Genomic DNA, 19,663 nt, shown 5'->3' with positions numbered 1-19,663 from the left:
AGAGATATTTGTTCCTTTTCTCGTTCCAAATATAGAGTGGATTAAAATATGCAAAACAGGGGGGCTCCTTGGCCCCCAACCGAGAACCCCAATGTCTCCCCCCTCCCCCCGAGTCACCAAGGTGTGTCTTGACCTTGCATGCTGGACTAGGTTCCCCCCTCTGCGAAAGTAGCCACCAGGAGCTGAGCGGGAGATGGTCAGGCCGGAGCACCCCCGTCCCCAACCCCCTCCCGCTCCAGCCCCCCCACCCCCCCCCCCCCCGCCCCACGGCCCGCGCCCTTCCTGACCGTGTGCTGGGTGGGGCTCGACGGCCTGGGAGGGCACTAAGCAATGTACAGGGCAAGTCTCCGAGCAACAGCAAACAGGACGATTCATGCAACATTCCTGGCCCGGGCGCCGTTGGGGTGGGGGTTAGGGGGCGGGCCGAGCCCGCGGCCCGGGGGCGGAGGTGGGGGACCCTGCCGGCAGGGCGCGGGCGTGGGGGGCGGGGGGGCGTCAGCTGCCGTCCAGCTGCCTGAGCGCGCGCTCGATGTTCATGCGGTGGCCCACGCGCGTGACGCCCAGCTCCACGAAGTCGTCCTTGGTGAGCGCCGGCAGGTGCGCGCCCTCGATCTCGTGGTCCTCGAAGCGGTCGCGGTGCTCGCCCAAGTGGATGCTCTCCAGCCAGTCGCCCACGTCGAACTTGCTCCAGAGTTGCAGGGGCTTTTGCTGGAAGGGCCGGCGCGGGCTGGGGGCCCCGGGGCCGGGACCAGGCGCTGGCGAGGGCAGCGGCGAAGGCGAGGGCGAGCGGCTGCGCGCGCTCACACTGCGCACCACAAAGCGCACCTCCTTCGGCTCGTGCGGGATGGAGAGGCTGGACGACTTGAGGATGGTGGGGGGCGTGAGGCCGAAGGGCCGCCCCGCGCCCCCCGCGCCCGCCCCCAGCCCCTCCACCCGCTCCAGCGACGCGGGCTTCACTGGGCTCGGGGCGCGCCGCGCCACTGGGTAGCGGCCGCCGGGCCGCACCGGGTAGGAGGCCCCGCCGCCCGGGCCCCCAGGGCTGCGCTGCGCTGAGATGGAGCTCAGCTCACCGAGGCTGCTGAAGAGCCTGCGGAGGGAGAGGGGGTCAGGGCCAGGTGAGGGGTACTAGGCCAGGTGGGGGTGGGCGGAGGGGCGGGGGCCAGCGGCCAGGAGGACTGTGGGAGGGTGGGGGCGGGAGGGGGTGGCCTGGGACTCGGTGGGTAGCCTTAGGGCCAGAGGAAGAAAGGAGGGTAGGGTCCTGTGGTTACTCTGGCCTGGTCCTCAGACTCAGAGCCAGTGCCCTGCTGGGGGAGGCGGGGCCCTAGACTGAGCGGCCCACGAGGAGTAAAACCCCTGGCCCCCTCCACTCTTTGCGGGCTCCAAGAGCAGGCTGCCAGAGGAAAGACAGCCGCTGGGACAAAGGGCTTCCCACCGCATTTCTGACAGCCCGGGACACCAGCTCTGGACACTGCCCCGTCCACCCACACCCTGGAGAGTAAGACTCCGGCAAGACCCCTCACCACTTCTCCCACACACCACTTCCCCCTCTGTCATCATGAGGGGACCCAGAAAGACCTGGGCTGGCCACACGGCTGGCTGAGTCGTGGTACAGGCTGGTGGCAGCACAAGACGGAACAAGTCCATGAGGTCTGAGACAGACACGAGGCGGCGTTCACACCCACACAGAGCGGCGGCACGTGCAGGGCAGGCATGAGGCAGCAACACACCCATGACACTCGGCCTCCCCGCACAGGACAGCGCACAGCAGCAGCGGTAGCACCCACGTGTGTTACATACATGCAGCAGCAGTGGCAGGAGTGGCAGTGGCCTGCTCACGACAGTGACAGCAGCACATGTGCACGCGCACACACACACACACACACACACACACACACACACACACACACAGATGGGTCTTCACTTCCCAGCATCACCTGATAGGACCCCAGGTCTTCAGCCCCGCCACGCCCCCCAGCATGGCCATGGTGGGAGGCCTGGCTGGGGGAACTCCTCCAGAGAAAACCCACTCCTAGATCCCATGCCACCTCCACCCCGTTTCTTTCCCTATCCCCTACTGTGGCCACGGGAAGCCTCATGGGGCCGTCAGTGGCACCAAAGCCCCATGAAGCCACGCAGAGCAGAGATCCAGGCGGGCAGGTGCAGCGCACAGACAGTGAGAGGCATGGGATGGGCATGCTCACTTACACAGCCGGCGCTCGGGACCACCGCGCAGCTAGACAGAGCAGCCACATGCAGATGGGCGGGAGAGAGCAATGAGAGAGAGTGTTAGCGGCCCAGGCCCTCAAAGCAGGCACATGGCCCCCAGTCACGACCACAGTGAGGGCAGCCAGGTGCAGGGACCCCCTGGCCAGATACCCAGTAAGAGAGGGATTCAGGTGCAGTGGGCCCAGGTGCGATGGAAGGGAGCACATCTGGAGCTGCCGGAGGAAGGAAAGTGCAGGCACGACGTGGGCAGAGCTGGGTGGGCTCCTGCTTGCCTGTGAGCTGTCCTCTGGTCTGTGAAGTGCAGACCACAGGGGTGTCCACCCACAGGCTTTACTAAGAGCCCTGCGTGGCAGCTGCTCAGCAGACCCCTGGCACTTGGGGATGCTTCGTGTCCCCTTGTGTTGCTGCTGCCTGAAGGGCCTCTCTCCAGCTGCCATCGCACCTCCCTCTCCCTGCCCTTGCCCACACTGGGCTAAGGACCCCTCCCCTGGGTTCCCCCACCCACCTCTGTGCTACCCTGACTGGCACCTGTCCCACACTGCACGGGCACCCTGAGCATCCCTCCTCCCCTGAAAGCAGGTTTGGTCTCTTCCTGTCTCAGCCGTGCAAGGTGAGCCTCCCGCTGGAGACCCAACTCTGTCCCTCCCACTCAGCCTGGTTTCCACTGCCTTCCACTGGCTCCCTCTCCTCAGCCTCTGTCCCTGCTGCCTCGCCCACCTGCTCAGACCCAGAGCAGAGCCTCTTGAAGAGGCCAGACCACGCTTCCCCCACCCAGCAGAGAGGGACTCAAAGGACGCCTGGGGTGATGGGCTCAAGGAACAGGCACCGATCACCGGAAGAGACCCTCCCCTCTCCCACATCTGACCTCCACGGTACCGCCTGGGTTTCGGAGCAAAGTGGGGCGGCAGTGGAGGGTGGGGGAGGGTGCCAAGGAGGTGGTAGGTGCCCAAGTGGTCGTGATTGCTAGGGAGAGGGCGAGGGGGCAGTGCTGGGGGATTGGGCCCAGTACAGCACTCCCCTCCCGCACCCCGGGGCCTCAAGCATCCCACCCTGGCATGGGGACCTGCATCTCGGGATGCAGTTCTGCGTGGCCCACCCCCAGAGTCCCCTGGAGCACGGTCTGGAGCCCTGGCAGGGGGTGAGCTGGAGGCCTAGGATGAGGGCAGACTAGCTCAGAAGCACCAGGGAGACCCTGCCGAGGGGAGATACTGGGTGTGGGGAGGTGGGCACCTGCCAGAGGCTAGGGCTGGTGCCAGGAGGTGCCATGAGTGAGGGACTGATCCAGCGGAGTGCAGGGGAGAGGGCGGGTCACAATCCTAAGGCTGCCCTCCCAAGGCCCCAGGGCATAGCAGGGAGTGGCCAGGGATGCCCACGGCCCAGACGTCTGCTGCTTCTCCCCTTCCTCTTGGGGAACAGGGCACTTCCCACATTGTCCCAGGCCAAGCACCCCGGGAGTGTCCATGGTCAAGGTCCACATGTTCCCACACCACCTCTGCAGAGCCATTGCTGTCCATCACCACTCTGAGCTGTCTGACGGCCTCCCCAGCCAGGCTCTGACCACGGCATGGCCACATCACAACCCCTGCCAGCCTCCCAGAGGGCTTCTGGGCCACCCACTCTCTAACATGTGGTACCTCACGAGGCACAGCACCCCTGGACGCCTTCCGGTCTTTCCCAGACGTCTCAGCCAGGCTCCACACTCCCCAGCAACTTTGCCACCAGTGTCTGAACCTTGCACTGCCTGCTTCCTCGTGACTCCTCGGCCAGTGAGGTCTGCTCCTGCCCCACCACCCCTCGCCCGGCACCCTCTCCTCTACCTCTTCCTTCCTAGATAGGCTCCCCTCTTAGTTTGCACTTTCTCCCAGGCCGTGTCACCCACTCCCACCCTTTCCTGTGACCGATGTGCCCAAGAATGCCACATGTGAAGCCAAGCCACTCTCCCCAGACCTCTCCTGGGGTCTCCAAACATGCTCTCCCTCGCCCCAGTCCTGCCCACACCAGAGGCCTGCGAGCCGCCATCAGCCGCTCCATCCTCCCCGCCATGGCCGACGCGCCACCACCTCCCAGCATTAACCCTGGCCCTCCTCGCCCGCAGCCACCTCTGGACCCAGACCTTCCGCGCTCTCACTCGGGACCTTTCATCTCACTTCCTAATTGCTATCCTTGACGCTTGGTGCCTAGCTCAAAGCCAGGAACACAATATGCACTGAAAAAAAGTGTTATAAAACAATGTGACATGTCACTCTCAGGCTCGACTGCCTGTCAACCCATTGGTGCCAACAGGCAAGAAAAAGCCCACTCCAGCCCTGGTCCCTGCCTGGCGCCTTCTGCCACTGCACTCACGCAGGGCAGGTCTAGGTCTGTGGCCTTTTGAAATTTAAGAACCTCATTAACGGAAATAATCCTCAACAGGAGCACAAACTATATATGGGCTTGTGAGCGTCCCATTGCACTCTCTCTGGTCTCTGTGTCTCACTCCAGCCCTAACTTCTCACCACCCACACTAGGTCATGGCTCCAACCTTGATGCACCCAGATGCCCCTATGACCCCTCCTCTGTGACCCCTTCCCGCTCCCCTAGCAGAGTTCCGTGAACTCCTGAAGCCCTGATCACATCTCCTGCAAAAACACACCTCACAGGTCCCCAACCTGTGAGGACCTCCGCAAGGACAGAGCACATCCTGGCCCCTGTGCCCTGCACTGGCCGGCAAACAACAGGTCCAGTTTCAAAAGAACAAGCCCTGAGGCACCTGCAGTCATGTATGGCTTTATCCAGATCCCTGTCAGATGGGCTAGCAGGACAAAGCTCACAGTAGGTCCCCAGGGCGGGGTTTCTCCACCATCGCAGAAACGTGCATCTTCTGTGGGATGCGAATTAGTGATCTACTAAAGAAGCTGTCGGAGACCACAGCACACAGCACATCAAAAGTTCTGAGAAGTACTGCAGGAAAGAAACCTCGTCAACTTTGGGTTTCCAAAGCTATTTCGCCATGAACTTTTTTCTGTAACATCAGATGTGACGGTCAGACAGGTGTAAAACTGAGGGCCACAGCAAAACTGAGTATTGCTGTGGGGCTCAGAGACATGTGCCCCTCAGACCACCCGTGGGGTCTGGAAGACAAAGGGAGTTCAGAGCAGATGTGGGGCTCTGAACAGACAAATGTTCTGCCTATCAGGCTAGACCCAAAGCCAGAAGCATAAAGAGGTGGATGGTCTGGGATCAAAGTTCCAAAAAGCCAAAGACCATGGGCCTTCCGGATGCCCCAGTGCCATTTCCACAAGGTGCTTCAAGTCCATGACATAAGGGGTAACGTCCCCTTCCCCTTCTGGGATCTTCCTAGACCTCGGGCTGCAGAGTGTCTTGCGGGGGAAGGACGCCGGAGCCTAGACTGAGCTGCCAGCGAGGAAGGTGGGCAGAGCAAGCGATTCCTTTCTGGTGGTGTCTGTCGCGTGAGGAGAGGGGCAGGCCCGCGAGGGAACACGGGGGGGGGGGGCCAGTGGACAAGGCACAGGGGCGTGACCCACTGGTGGCCGTGCCAACTGCCCTAGGGCTTCAGCTAGGATCCATCCTGGGAAGGAAACAACCCCGCTGGACATCAGAACTTCCTGCACTTTGGACATGTCTCTGAAAGACAGTATCACTAGCACTTTTATCGCTGTGTGAGAAATGAGTGTCAGACTCTAGCCGCCGCTGGCGGCAAGACAAGAGCTGCCCAGCAGCGCCGATGGGCAACACAGCCACTGCCGGCCACGTGCGGGGCTGACTGGACGTGGCCACAGCATCTCCGCTCAGCCGCCTGCCAGGGGCCAGAAGTAAAGGGTCCAGGACAGGCAGTGGGGCCCACTCCGGGGGCCATGGTTCCACCCAGGTCCGAGGGCAAGAAGGGGCGCGTAAGAGGACGGAAGGAAAGAAGGAAGTGTGAACAGGAGCAGAAGGAAATGTAGAAGGAAGTGGCAATGGAAGCGCAGGGCAGACGGGTAGCTGCTGGGCCTCTCAAGCGGCACTGGCTGGGCTCAACTGCAGGTGATTTCAGAATCCACGTGCTGTCTGTTACACACCTGACTGATAGACAAAGGTGCGGTCTACAGAATGAACACACGCACTTCTGTGTGAGGGGAACTGCGGCACATAAACACAGTGTCTGTCACTAGAAGCGGCTGAATGACAGAGGCCCCAGATTCCAGGGGACAGAGAGTGGGGCCTGAGGTCAGATGCCACCATCTGCTGGCTGGAATGGATCTCCTTAGAAGCTCAATTTTATCGTCCGGAAAATGGAGATTCTATTATTATCCATCGAACAGAATGGCTCTGAAGAGGAGGTAACGTGACTTGGCCTTTTCCAGTGCAGAGCACTCATTTTCCCGTAAGGACCCTAAGAGTCCTCCTACCGGCCCGCCTGAGGGCCTGGTCACCCTCACCATTTCACAGGGGTGGGACTGAAGTTCACTGAGGTTAAGTAGTTTGTCCAAGAATACAAACTCAGACGCAATCTGCTGAGGGTGGGGATCCAGGGCCCCCTGACCCCAGGCCGATGTCAGGGAACAAAGCAAGGTGCTAAAGCTGGCGAATGCCATGGCACAGGGAGTCTCTTGCTTTAGGCTCTCCAGCATCTGGCACCTTTGGGAACAGCACCTGATGTTCCTTTGGATACCCGCCCCCCTCACTCAGCACCCATCCGGTAGCTCTGGCTGACCCCATGCCCTGGCTCCCAGGATAGCATATGAGGCAGGCCTGGCCAACAGTAGCCCTATGCCTCCCTGACCCCAGTGACCGTTTCAGGGGAGGCAGGGGATCCACACGAAGCCAATCGGAGGCCGGGATTCTGCAGGAACTCCTGAGGGAAAGAGGCTCACTCTCCCGTGGGCCTGCAGGACAGATGGGATGTACAGGTTGGAACTGCTGGCCTTGCCCCTCCCCCACACCACTTCCAAGAAAGGAAACAAACACAGGTTCTGGCATGACCCAGACCCACTGGCCAAGAGCGCCTCGTCGTGACAAAGGGGAAACGCTGAGGACGACCGTGAGGGACGTGGCGGCAGGTCCAGCCCAGAGACCACCTCCTCCTGCCCTGTGACGGCCAGCTGCACCACAGGAGGCAGCAGAGCTAAGGCAACACCGGGGCTCTCCTGAGCTCGGCCAAGGGGCTCGACAACCAGCAAACCTCAACCAAGCGTCTGTCCTTCTGTGGCATTTGTCCTAAGCCACCTCCCTAGACCTCAAGTCACAAAAGACAGCACTTGCGTTTAGCTTTGTTCTTTCGTCCGTTTAGCAAATGTTTTATTGAGGCCTGCGCTGTGCCGGGCACTGTGCTACCCGCTGTCAATGGCTTTAATTTTCATCAGGACCAAGGGGCACAGAGGCAAGGAAGGGCTGGTGGAGGGGGGAGAGACAGAGAGTGAAGATGGGGACTGGTCCAGGCTGCATCAGGGATCCCCGCCCTCTGTTCCACAGAGGCCCAGGACCTGGGCTGCTCACTGCAGCTGGACACTCCTGGCCACACCCCTGACACCCACTCGAAGGGCACTTTAAACATCGCCCTGCTGGGAAGAGGGCTTTCACATTCAACTGGGAGTTGGAAGAGGTGAAAAGGGGAGGGCCCCGGCGCAAGCCTGGGGTGACGGGAGCCGGAGGGCAGCGCTGCCCAACCACGCAGGAGAGGCGTCACTCGTCTCCCGAGCCCCCACTTATCCTTCGAGTCCTCAGCTGGAAGAAAGTAGATGAGACAAGCCCTTGTGCGCAAGACCTGGATGCCTCACTGCTCTGTGAACTCTGCCTCCCAAGGCTGGCAGAAAAGACTCACTAGGTTGGTCTTCAGGGTGGCGAGAAGGACTCAGGAAGTGGCAACCCAAGTGCTACCCACAAAGCCAGAGGTGGGGGAGGGCTACGGGGCACAGAAGGCAAAGGCAGACAAGGGCTGGCCAGGGGATGACCAGCTCTGCCTCAGACCACGCATGGGCAGGAACCAGCTCTCCCGCCAGCAAGCCTGGAGCCCACCGGCCCGAGGAGGCACCCCTTGGGGGCGGAGCCTTGGGAATGAGGTCCTCAAGGAAAGGGCCAAGGGATGAGCCCAGAGGCTCTGGCAGCGTCTGCCCAGCCAGAGCAGCACCCCAGCCCCCTGCTCGGCCCCTCCCCCCACTTCCAGGGCACCATGCAGCCTCTTTAAGTCCCCACCTTGTGTAGGAAGTGGGCGGGGAGGACAGAGGAACGGGTAAGGTATGGAGAAGAGAGAGCTGACGGAGGTACAGAAAAACGGCATGATTTCCGCCCAAGAATGGCTTCCTGATGCACTTTGAAAAGCACGCACAGGGATCTGTGCTTGAGAGACTCTGAGGCGGTGCTGAGAGACTGAACAGAAATGTTTCCGGGGCAGAAAACGGGAAACCGGTGGTGGGTCCTAAGAGGAAAAGGATCCAGTGTACTCCAGGTTTCAAAAGGAAGCAAGGCAGCTACGAAAGGAAGCGAGGAACGATGGCACCGGCCACGTGGGACAGCCATGTGGCCACAGAGAAGCCAAGTAGCTGGGGTGGGGCTGGGGGAGAGCCGCAACTTGAGTGTGGACCAGAGAACGACCCGATGGTAGTAGAGGCAGCTACGTCAGGTGTGAGAGTGAAAGCGCAGGGACCCCGGGGCAGGGAGCCTCCAGCAGGGCTGTGAAGGCGTTCATGGCCAGCCTGGGTCTCCGGTGGGTGCCCAGCTCCCACTGCCAGCACCGACAGGGACAGAGAAAACAGAACCCCTGATATTTCAGATCGCTGAAAGAGCCTTCGGTCTCAGACAGGTAAAGCAAGGCCAGATAAAGGACAGAGATGTGGACGGGAGAAGCACAGGGATGGGTGCCACGGACAGGTGAGGGAGGGGACAGCACGGGCTGTGGAGAAGGAACAGAGGGAACCATGGAAGGACAAGAGGAAGAACGGGGTGGGCATGGACAGGGGACAGGACCCTCCCCACACCGCCCTGCTCACCGAGCTGCCGCGATGGGCGACTTCTTGGCAGGGTCCAGCAGGCCGCCCAGGCCGCCAACCGGCTCCTCCCCCAGGGAGCGGGTGTCTTTGTTCAGCTGTTGCAGGCGGGAGCTGAGCTCACTGATCACAGTTGGCTTGTCGTCTTCGGGCCCGGGGAGCCCCCGGCTCTCCACGGGGTCCCCCCACAGCTTGGACCTTCTCTGGAAGAGGTAGCGAGGGCGAGCAGGCCCGGCAGCAGAGGCCAGCCCGGCGGAGGCGGCATGATGCTGCTGGGCCATGAGCTCGCTGTCCGAGGACTGCTTCAGCAGCGGGTCCCTGAAAGTCACCGGCCCCTTCCCCAGCGGGGACTTGAGCTTGGGCTTGGGAGGCACTGGTGGCTTCTCGAGTAGAAAAGTATGTCCGTCGGCGAAGGAGGTGTGGGTGTCGGTGAGTTCCCCGCTCTCCGAGCTCAGGGTGGACATGCTGGACACTGTGGAGATGGTGCTCGTGGTCTCCAGGTGGGGGTCGCTGGAGCTGCGCGTGTCGGCCTCCTCCACCCCCGAATCCGCTGCAGACTCGGGGGCAGGGGGCGGCTCGCTGCTCGGCTTCCCTGAGGCCGGGCCTGGCAGCGTGGCGGGCGAGGGACCTGGGCCAGGGAGTGGGGTGGCCAGCAGGACCCCATTGGCAAACTCTTCAGGAGGCGGCACGAGTCCGATGCGGGCCAGCTCCTCTCTGGTCTCCTCGTCGCTGGAGGACAGCTGGGCCGGCGGCAGGTTCACGGCGAATACCAGCTCTGGCTCCTCCTCTGAGCTGCCCTGGCCCAGCCCGGGGTCTGTCGGGGTACTGCCAGGGGGCTGGGCCCGGGGGCTAGGCAGGGGCTCTGCCACCACAGCCGACTGCGTGGGGGCCGGGGCCAGCTCTGGGGTGCCCGGGCGCTCCTCTCCGGCCCCCAGCCCACTGGGCTCCTGCCCATTGCTGGTGGCGTGCACGACGATGAGGCCGGCTGGCCGCTGCAGGGATGTGTCCAGGACGCTGAGGATCATGGACTTCTTGTCCTCCGGTGACTTCCGCTCCTCCCGGGGAGCTTTCTCGGCTTCCCTGCGAGCAGGCACAGGAACCCAGGCGGGGCTCCTCGGGGAGAAGGCTGGGGAGGCCAAGGGCCCTCGCTCAGTGTCACGAGCCTGCACATCCACAAACAAGGGCCCAGGGCGGTCGGTGTCAGGGCTGTGCACAGGTGTGGGGGAGCGGGAAGGCGCCTGGGAGGCCAGAGCCCGCTCCCGGGCAGCCAGGGCAAGGGCCAGCGGTGAGCTGGGGTCCAGGGGTTTGCCGGTGAGCGGGTGGATGAAGGTGGAGCCCGAAGGCCCAAGGCTCGAGCCGCTGACCAATGGCTTCAGAGCGGAGACAGGGGAGGGCAGCAGCAGGTCACGGCCGGTGGTGGCGCCGGCCCCCAGCAGGCGCTCGTCAATGGAGCGGGAGGGCTGCAGGGAGGGCATATCTGCGCTAGGAGGGCTGCTCTCGACGGCTCCGACAGACAGGAAGACGGTGGAGCGCCGCCGCTCCTCCAGCCGCCGGTCCTTGCCTGGGGCCGGGCCGCCGAACGCGAGCCCGGGGCCGTCTCCGGGGCTGTAGTCGAGGCCGCTCGGCCGAGGCCCGCGGTGTGTCGGGGAGGGCTCCCGGGCGAAGCTGCCGCCCGCCGGGCCAGGGCTACCCACGGCCAGGGCCGCGCGCTCCTGCGCATCCTCCACCTGCAGCTGCTTCACCAGCGGGCTTTTGCGGCGCTGAGGTTTGGACGGCGCGAAGAGGCTGGCGCTGAAGGCGCCGAGGTTGGCGTAAGGGCTGTCGGGGCCGGGCGGCCGCGGCCGACGCTTCGGGCGCTCCGGCGGAGTGGCCGCTGGCGGGGGCCGGGGGACGTCGCCTGCCTCGGGCGCCGAGTCCTGAAGGATGATCATGGACCGCGCGCGCTTCTGCCGTTCCGGGTAGGGCAGCGGCCCCAGGGCCGCGCCGGGATCATACAGGCCCGGGGCGCCCGCCCCGAGGCGCGCCTCCAGACCGGGTTTGAAGCTGGAGCGCACGGTATCATAGGCGCGGCCCGGCGGAGGCGGCGGCGAGAAGGCGGGGGGCGGCCCGGAGTCGAAGTAGTAGGGTGCGGGCGGGGGCGGCGGTGCGGTCTGCGGCGGGGGCGGGATACCTCGGCCCTCGCGCACTGAATCCTGCATCGACGTGCTCCTCGGGAAGCGCCCCTCCAGCAAGGACGCCAGCTTCTCATCTTCCCCTGCGGACAGAGGGGCCCCGGTGAGCCCGGCCCAGGAGCCAGGGGCCTTCGAGGAGGCCCCTCCTGACCCAGGCGCCCGCCCTCCCCGTCCGCAGAGGCCGGCCCCGCCCCCCACCCCCACCCCAGGGCAGCCAAGGTCCTGGACGCCAAGGCGCCTTCTTAATCCGCGGGCAGTGCTGGCCGCCAGCCAGAGGACAGAGTCAGGGTGGGCCTGGGCGCTAGTATGAGATCAGGGGGAGACGCGGGGATCCCAGAGCAGGGGATCTAAGCAAGATCCCCAGTCTGGGCTCGTCCCCGCCGGGTTGGGAGGGCTCCTGTGGAGACTGGGGAGAGGTATCCGTTCAGATATAGCGGAGAGGAGGGCACCCCAGCGGAGGCTGTGACAGAAGACCCAAATTCTGCCTACTCAGGTTGGGTACATAGAGAGAGCCCAAGGTCAACACCGCAGAAGGGCAGGGGCAGCCCCACCCCCAACCCCAGTCGTGGGGACAGAACTGCAGAGAAGGGCCAGGGGGTGGCTGGCACAGGCCTTCACACACAAGACTGCGCAAGGCCTCATCTCAGAACCACCAGCAGTGGAACAAGCAGGTGTCACTGGGAGGCCCTGGTGGCAACCGGAGGCGGGAAGAAGGGAGATGGTCAGAAATGAGCGGGAACTCTCCCAAGCAGGAGTGACGCGCTGTGGACAAGGGGGCAGCAGGGCTGTGGCCGGGGAGAGAGCCGATGCCCAGGTGAGGGAGGCTTTGTAAAGAGAAGTCCTGAAAGGCTCTACCCCAGAGACCGACGGGCACTGGACTGGGGGAGGCTGCCAGGAGGTCACTGCCATAGCCCTAGTGGCGGAAATTCAGAAAGGCTGGCCAGGAGGGAGGGCGGGCAGCAGTGGAATGGCAGGCTGAGCACCTGACACGTGTTTTAGTTTCACTCCTTATGGGCTGTGTGACCCCAGGCCAGGCCCTGAGCCCCTCTATGCCCCAGTTCTCTCATGAACAACATGGACTGAAAGTGAACCCTACTTCCTGCCGCACTCAGCTTGTCATTAGGACCTGTGCAGGGTCAGGGCTGGAGCGCTCAGAGCCCCCACTGTCCCGCCGCCCAGCTAGGACAGGGCAGGGCCTCCCGAGTGTTCCTGTGTACACAATGCGTACACCTGTGCTGCAGGTGTGTTCGGTTAGGCTGCAGGTGTAAGGCAGCCCGATCCAAGGACAGTGGAGGGGTGGCTCCTCAGTGCTGACACACAGGTCTCTGGAACAAGCCTTTGGGAATCTACACCTGGCCTCACTCTGGGCTTGGTCCCATTTTTATGAACTCACGACGATGCAGACTGCCTGTTCCCAACCACCTCCTCCTTTGGCCACCACAGTGCTCACCAGGCCTCCCACCCGGCACTGTTTGCGTGTGTCCTGCATAAGGGCTCTTACCCGCCGGCTCAGCAAGGGGCATGGGGCATGGGGGAGCTTTTGTTTAAGATAAGGCTTGAATTCCAGCCCTGCCACTTCTTGTCTGATACCTCTTAACCTCTTGGCACTTCAGTTTCCTCATCTCTGGAGACCTGCCCCCTCCCACTGAAGTGCGAAGTGAAGCCATTCAAAGCTTATAGCACAGGGCTGAGCCCCCAGCAGCGCCCCCGGGAAGGTGGCTGAGGTCGTCGTCGTCATCATCATCATCACCATCATCATTTTTAGGCCAGGCTTCCACCCCCACTGCTGGACGCAGATTCTGTGCCAGGTTCGGCCTGGGTCTCCTCCCTGCTGCATTTCTTGCGCAGCATATAAATGCAGCTCAACACCCACAGGCTTGTGCATGAGATGAAGCCACGTGGGACAAGCTACTGCACCTGGAACACGCCGGAGGGTCAGCATGCCACGTTCTGACCCAGGGTAAAGACAAGTCACTTTCCTTGTGATGAAAATGGGAATCCGTTCTGATACAGAGCGGGTGGGGCTGCTGCCCAAGTAACAGCCGTGAGCATTTCTCCAGCGCTTTCTGTGCACCAGCCTCAAGATGCAGGGCCTACATCTACTATCACCATGAGCAGTTACTCAGCACTCAGTCTGTGAGTACAGCCCTCTGTGCGAACCTCAACCCTGAGGTTTCAAGGGTTGAGACGTGTGCCCAGGGCCACGTAGCCAGGACAAGGGGTAGGAGTCCCGGAGTCTGACACCTCAGCCAGCGTTCAAGTGGGTGACAGGCGGCAGGCTAGGGCAAGGGGGATTAAAGATGAGCCACCCATGGACCGAGCACAGGAGGGTCCAGGAGGGTGAGCAGGGACCACCTGGCAATCTCCACTGAGGCTTGCAGCCTGAAGGACAGGCACTTAGATGCGGACCTGTGGCGGTCAGTACTGAGACTGGGCGGGGCTGAGGGACAGGCCATCCAGGCAGATGAGGGCAGGTGGAGAACAGCCAGTCCTGGTAGATGTCACTCAGAGGGAGGCAGAGACAAAGGTCCCTAGATGAAGCAGGAGAGGGCTGGGGCTAGGCCTCAGGGCCCCAAGGCAAGGCAGAGCCCACAGAGGACCAACTCTAGGGATGTGAGGTGGTATCTTGCGCAGAAAGCCCCCTGTGGCCAGAGGGATGGACTAGAGGGTGAAGCTGGGGCAGGAGGTCAAGAGGAGACCAAAGCTGTGGTCTCCAGATGCTGAGGCACAAGACAATGAGGCCTGGCCAGGTAAGGCTGCAAGGACGGTGAGGAAGCCGGCCATCCCTAATTTGTCCGGGGAGGCAGAGAATAAGGAGGAAACCACAGAGGATGCCCAGGGCTTAGGCCAGGGAGGTGAGGGGGGAGTGCCTCTTGGCTCCAAAGTAGCTGCAGTCTCATGTGTCCTCTCCCCCACCCTCCTACCTACAGAAATGACCCACAGCGGTCTCTGAAGGACCACTGCTGTCAGCAGTTCATGCCATTATCTCTCAGAACCCCCCACTCAGCAAAGTATCCTGCATGTCTGAGCCCAAACACACACACACATGCCCGGCCTTTCTTGACACCCAAGCATGGTTGGTGCTCCCTAGTAAATGTGCTTTTGCACCCCCCATGTTACTGCTGAGCTGAGCTGTCTGCAGACATGTCACCTCCTCCAACTGAGCCCCCAGACCCTGCCCAGCATCAGCCTAGAGTGTGCATCAATCAGCTGGGGTCCTGGGGTGAATGAGGGATTGGGTTTGCAGAAACTGGCCAGATGAGTGAATAGAAGACAGGTAAGGCAGCTGTGTGACCTTGGGCAAGTCATTTTACCTCTTTGCCTCAGTTTTCTCATCTATAATCCACAGGTGCTGATGGTGTTACCTCAGCAGGGTTACTGTAAGTACTAAATGAACCAGTGTGTGTAGAACACAGAGCGGTGGGGTACACAGGGACAAATGGATGCACAAGTGGAAAGGTCAGTGGGTGAACAGATGGACAGACAACTGGACATGTCTGTAGGTGGATGGATGGACAGGTGGGCAGGTAAGGGGGGACTAGGTGCCTAGAGGGAGGAGCAGTGGGTGGGGCTTATTAGACGACCCAGTCTGGGGTCAACAAGAGAGGAGATGGCCAAGGGTGAGATGTGATGAGGCCCCAAGGAGACAGGTGCAGAAGGCAAAGAGGCTAAGGACATAGCCTTGAGAAGGACCCACATCTTGCAGGGGAACGACGGGCACTGAACAGGTCCAGCCTGAGAACTGAGGGCAAAACCAGTTAAGTGTTGTCTTAGAAGCCCTGGGTAGGAAAATTTCATGGAGGAGGGAGCAGCAAAATCAAATGTGTCCACTGGGAGGAACGCCCTGGAAACCACTGGTGACCCTGGTGAGCACAGTTTCAGGTATGGACGATTCCCTAAAAGGCCGAGAGGCAGGCAGGGAATGGGAGACAGCAAGTATGGGTGACTTCCAGAGAAAACTGGCTGTGAAGGAGAGGAGAGATACAGAGCAATAACTGGGGTGCCAGGGGGAGGGGAGAGGGCAGATTCAAGGGGAGGGTAGCTTAGCATACAAAACGTGGCAGGTACTCGGGCTGGAGGGGGCACAGCCAGGTAGGATATGGAAGACCCAGGGACAGGGATGCTGGTGTCTGTGGGAAGTACAGACGGGGGTGCCCACTGGCAGGGGGTGACAGATGGCGAGAAGCCTCAAGGGTATCTTTCAGCAAAGTATCTCTGGGTTGGGGGAAGGACTGACACCCCACACACACATCCATATACGTCCACAAAAAATGAGATTCCTGGGTTGGGGCCAGGGAGAGACAGGACTCAGAGAGAAACTGGAAACCTCAGTCAAAGGGTGGGGAGAGACAGGGTCCTCCAGCCCCGCACGCACTCCAGCCCCCGCCCCAGTCCTCCAGCCCCATGCAGCTCCCAGCCCAGCCATACCTACAGATTTGGTCCGTGGAATCCCCTTCCGCAGGGAGCCTGGCAGCTTCTCTGGGCCTGGGAGGCCCTGGCGCTCAAACAGTGACTGTGAGAGTTGGAGGGGGTGGGGGTATATGGAGGTTCCAGAGCACTGGGGTCCCCAGCTGCCCATCCAGCCCCACCCATCCTCCTCCCAAGCCGGAGATCAGACACCCCATGTGCTAATTCCAACAGTGCTAATTCCCATGGTGTCTGACCCAGAAGCCAGGCCCAGGCCCTGCCTCCAAGGAACAGGGGCATGGCTGCGGGCCCACAGGCATAGGCAGCACTGGGCAGGAGTGATGCAGACGGGCCAGAGAAGTCAGGGGTCCTGGGTATGGCCGAGGTGAGGCTGCGGGAGCAGCCCAGAAGGTGCCAAGTGAGAGGAGTGGGCGGGGGGGACAGCGACACCATGTTGTGGCCTCAGCACGGCTGGGGTCCTTGCTCTAGGTGGCACAGAACCTGCCTAAGGCGGGAGGCGCCAGAAGAGTGAGAGCTCAGCACGAGCTGGACTGTGGCTGTTCTGAAGGCTGATGGCCCCAGGTGTCTTCGGGAGACGCTATGGGGTCCTTCACCCGCACCCCCGGAGAGTGGAGTCCAAATGATGGACCCTCACCCTCCAAAATGCACAAACACCCAGTAGGGGACATGGCACGCTGACCCCATGCCCCACCCATCCCCCAGTGCCCCCAGCTGCCAGGCTGGCTTACGCTGATCTCGGCAGGGGTGATCCTCCGACTGGTGGGCCGCTGTTTGACGGTGGCAGCTCTCGAGTCAGCATCCGCGATGTCTGGCCTCAGCGCCGGCTCCGTGGCGGCTGCCAAGATCTCGTCCAGCTTCTCTGCACAGCCAAGGAGGTGCCGTCTCAGCCACAGGGACCTTGAACCCGCTACAGCCCCCTGCAGCCCCACTCACGCATCCTGGCTGGTCCTCCCGGGGCTGCTGACAGAGGCCACTGGGGCCCCGCCCACCTCGGCCCCTCACTCCCCAAGGCACACAATCCAGAAACAAGACAGGAAGCCCCATAACTTGTATCCCATCCAAGGCCCTCACACACCAGAACCCAGACCCTGCTCCAGCCTGGCCCCTCCGTCCTCAGGGAGGCTCCAGGGGACCCCGCGAACCCCACTCCAGGAAAAGCCTGGCTGACCATTAGGGAGAGAACCAGGCAGGGGGCGGGACTGTTTACAGCCCAGAGACCTCCTGAATTTCCCCATTTCCCTTTGCCCTTTCATTCTTCTCCTTAGCACGTGGCATTACTCGCCTGTCTGTACCGCCACTGCACCAAAAGATAAGCTGTAGCCCCAGAACAGACCTGATGCACAGTCGCTGCCCACAAAGAATGTGTATAAACCAAGAACCATGGGGGGCTGGGGGGGCTCACTGCCCGAGGCTAGAGACCTAAGAAATAGCTGTATGCAGATCAGGAGGCCACAGAACCTACAACCCCCGAAAAGCAGCCCCACCAAGGGTGGGGGGTGCAGAGAAGAGGATATTGGGAGGGGCATTGCTGGAGGGGGCTTCCACCGGCCCCTTAGAAAGCAGCCCCAGAAGCCAGGAGGGGGAAGGACAAGCCCAGGGCTGAGGCCTGAACCAGGTGCCCACGGGCGGTGCTCTTTTCAAATCTGTTGTGAAAGAAAAACTTTGCTTGTTTTTCTTAAAGCTATGTAATGTTTCTGAAAGTGGTGTTTTTGATTACCGAGTGACTTGGAGATTTTGTTAAACACTTGTGTCTGAAACCTATCAGCTGTGGACGGATGACTGGGGAGGGCCCGCTTAGGGCCAGCACACGGGACACAGCAGGGGCTGGGGGCAGCTCCCACATGCACCTGGCCGCCACACTGCCCCTCTCATCCAGGAGTCCCACCGCAGCCCACCCATCACTCAGCCTCGAAATCCCTGAGCCCTTCCAGACTCTTAGGAGCTGTGCCAACCACAGAGGACCACGCATCTGGTTACACTTAGTCCTTTTATGCCCCAAGTGCCCCCCTTGGAGAACTGTGGTCAGCCCTGACACCTCCTCCCAGCACTGCTCAGCCATTGCTGTGGGGAAGGAAATAAACTCCTCCGAGATGTACAGTACCCGACCCAACCCAGACCCATCCTGTATACTGACTGTTCTGACCTAATCTCTTTGTGACTTGATTTCCTGATCTGATAACAGGCATTAAGAAAGGTACCTGCTTCAGTGTCTGTTGTGAGAATTAGCACATACGGCAGAGGCGCTACAGCTGTGCCTGGCTCAATGCAAGCACTGAGGACACACCTGCTACAATTCTTCATGTCTGTGCGCCTCCACATGGGCTGTCAGGAGAAGAGGGCAAATACCCTTGCCAGCGTGCCCTGCGCGTCCAGCCTGGCCCCCAAATACAAGAGAGTTCAACAAATGCTACGAGTGACCAGCAAAACACGCTCCATCTACAGACCAGCTCGCTTGGCCTGTGCACAGCTCCCAGCGCCACCAGGTGCAGACAGGGGCGGGCTGTCAGAGGGGCCTTCCTGTTTGCTTCTGTAATGAGGTAAGTAATTTCCTTTTGGAAGCTGAAATCACCATGACCACCATTTGCTAAGTCCGTGGGGATTTCCAGAGTTAGAAGAGGTTTATGTGGCCCCTCTCACGCTGCAACCACCACAGGCAGAAGGGATCGCTATTGCCCCCATTTTACCCAAGAAGAATCCGAAGCTCTGAGAGGGATAAGTTGCCCCAGATCATAGATCCGATAAGTAAGAGATCAGACTTAACAACCAGATTATCCGGAAACCACAGACATAACGACATGAGCGGAGAGAAGATATTTCCGTGGGACACACGGGGCGCACGCTCACCCGAGCTGTGGATTTAGAGGCTGCGTCTCTAGGTCCAGAAGCACTCAATCTCAGAGACCCAAAGCAGTGTGCACATGAAGTTATTAGCAAAGCGAATATTGTTGGCCATGGGGCCATGGTGCTGAGGCCAGACGAGACTTATTTTCAAAAGGAAAAGCATCAAGAATTCTGCAAACTACAAGCTGGTGAGGTTGACACCAATCCCCAACAAAATGAGAAAACTATATTCTTAAATAAATGACTTTAGATACTTAACAAAAGAAATGAAGCCCATTAGGAACCAGGTCTGGGGCACTACACTGGCCGTCAGGGTCGCTATGTGGCAGGGACGCAGCTGGGGATGCAGCTGTTTGAACCAGGACCCAAGCAGGGATGAGGGGCCTGCGGGGGCGACGAATCACCGTCACTTCCCCTACAACTGGAAGAAGCACACAGGCCACAGCAGAGCACCCTGGGAGCCCCGCTAATGAGCTGAGGAAAGAACCAAAATATTCCAGAAATAGCTTGTGTGTCTGCCTCAAAGGTGTGAAGAAAAGTGTCCCCAGAGGAGACCTAGTCATCTGTTTTATACCTGAAAAGACCCTGAAAAGGGAAAGCATTTCACCTGGGACTGGGGCAAGGGCGATGGGAGAATTCAGAGGGTGAGATCGCAGGTCACACAGGGAACCTCGGCTCAGACAGATGGGCAAGTGTGTCCCTGGCACAGGGAAGGCCCAGTGGATCCTGGAGTGAGGGGTGGGCGGGCACCAGGCACAAAGACAAACGAGTGAACACACACGCCTGGGGCCACAAAGCCACCTCAGGCCCCTGCTTGGCACGGACTCCTGTGCAGCAGAAAGAGGCTCCAGTCTCCACGTGAGGTGGAGCCGGCTGGCAAAGGCCAGGCCCTAGACCCCACCAGACCCTGGACCTCAGCGCCCAAGCCCAGACTCTGTCCCCGCCTGGCTGCTGTGCCTCATGTAGCCAGGCTGGACATCCAGGACATCCAAGAAGGAGCTTCAAAGGATCCAGGGTGGGAGGTCTGACGGGAGG

The 19,663-nt window shown here is 61.1% G+C and overlaps 1 protein-coding gene across 2 annotated transcripts in view; it reads right to left on the bottom strand.

Moving 5' to 3' along the window:
* Positions 1-268: 268 nt before the first annotated feature.
* SHANK3 (SH3 and multiple ankyrin repeat domains 3) overlaps positions 269-19,663 on the bottom strand; it is a 50,841-nt gene continuing 31,446 nt past the window's right edge. For both annotated transcript variants that reach the window (XM_089921557.1, XM_022596494.3), the window contains 4 exons: positions 16,516-16,646; positions 15,788-15,872; positions 9,192-11,442; positions 269-1,087 (listed from right to left, as the gene is read on the bottom strand). In XM_089921557.1, coding sequence (XP_089777683.1) covers positions 496-1,087; positions 9,192-11,442; positions 15,788-15,872; positions 16,516-16,646 — 3,059 coding nt within the window. In that variant the 3' untranslated portion in view covers positions 269-495. The remainder of the gene's footprint in view (positions 1,088-9,191; positions 11,443-15,787; positions 15,873-16,515; positions 16,647-19,663) is intronic.

The sequence above is a fragment of the Delphinapterus leucas genome, chromosome 11, assembly GCF_059928025.1.
Source record: "Delphinapterus leucas isolate spDelLeu-1000000601 "Yukka" chromosome 11, BTC_Dleu_Yukka2, whole genome shotgun sequence".
NCBI classification, from domain to species: domain Eukaryota; kingdom Metazoa; phylum Chordata; class Mammalia; order Artiodactyla; family Monodontidae; genus Delphinapterus; species Delphinapterus leucas.
Note: the sequence above shows the minus strand (reverse complement) of the source record. Positions and strands in the feature narration are given on the sequence as shown.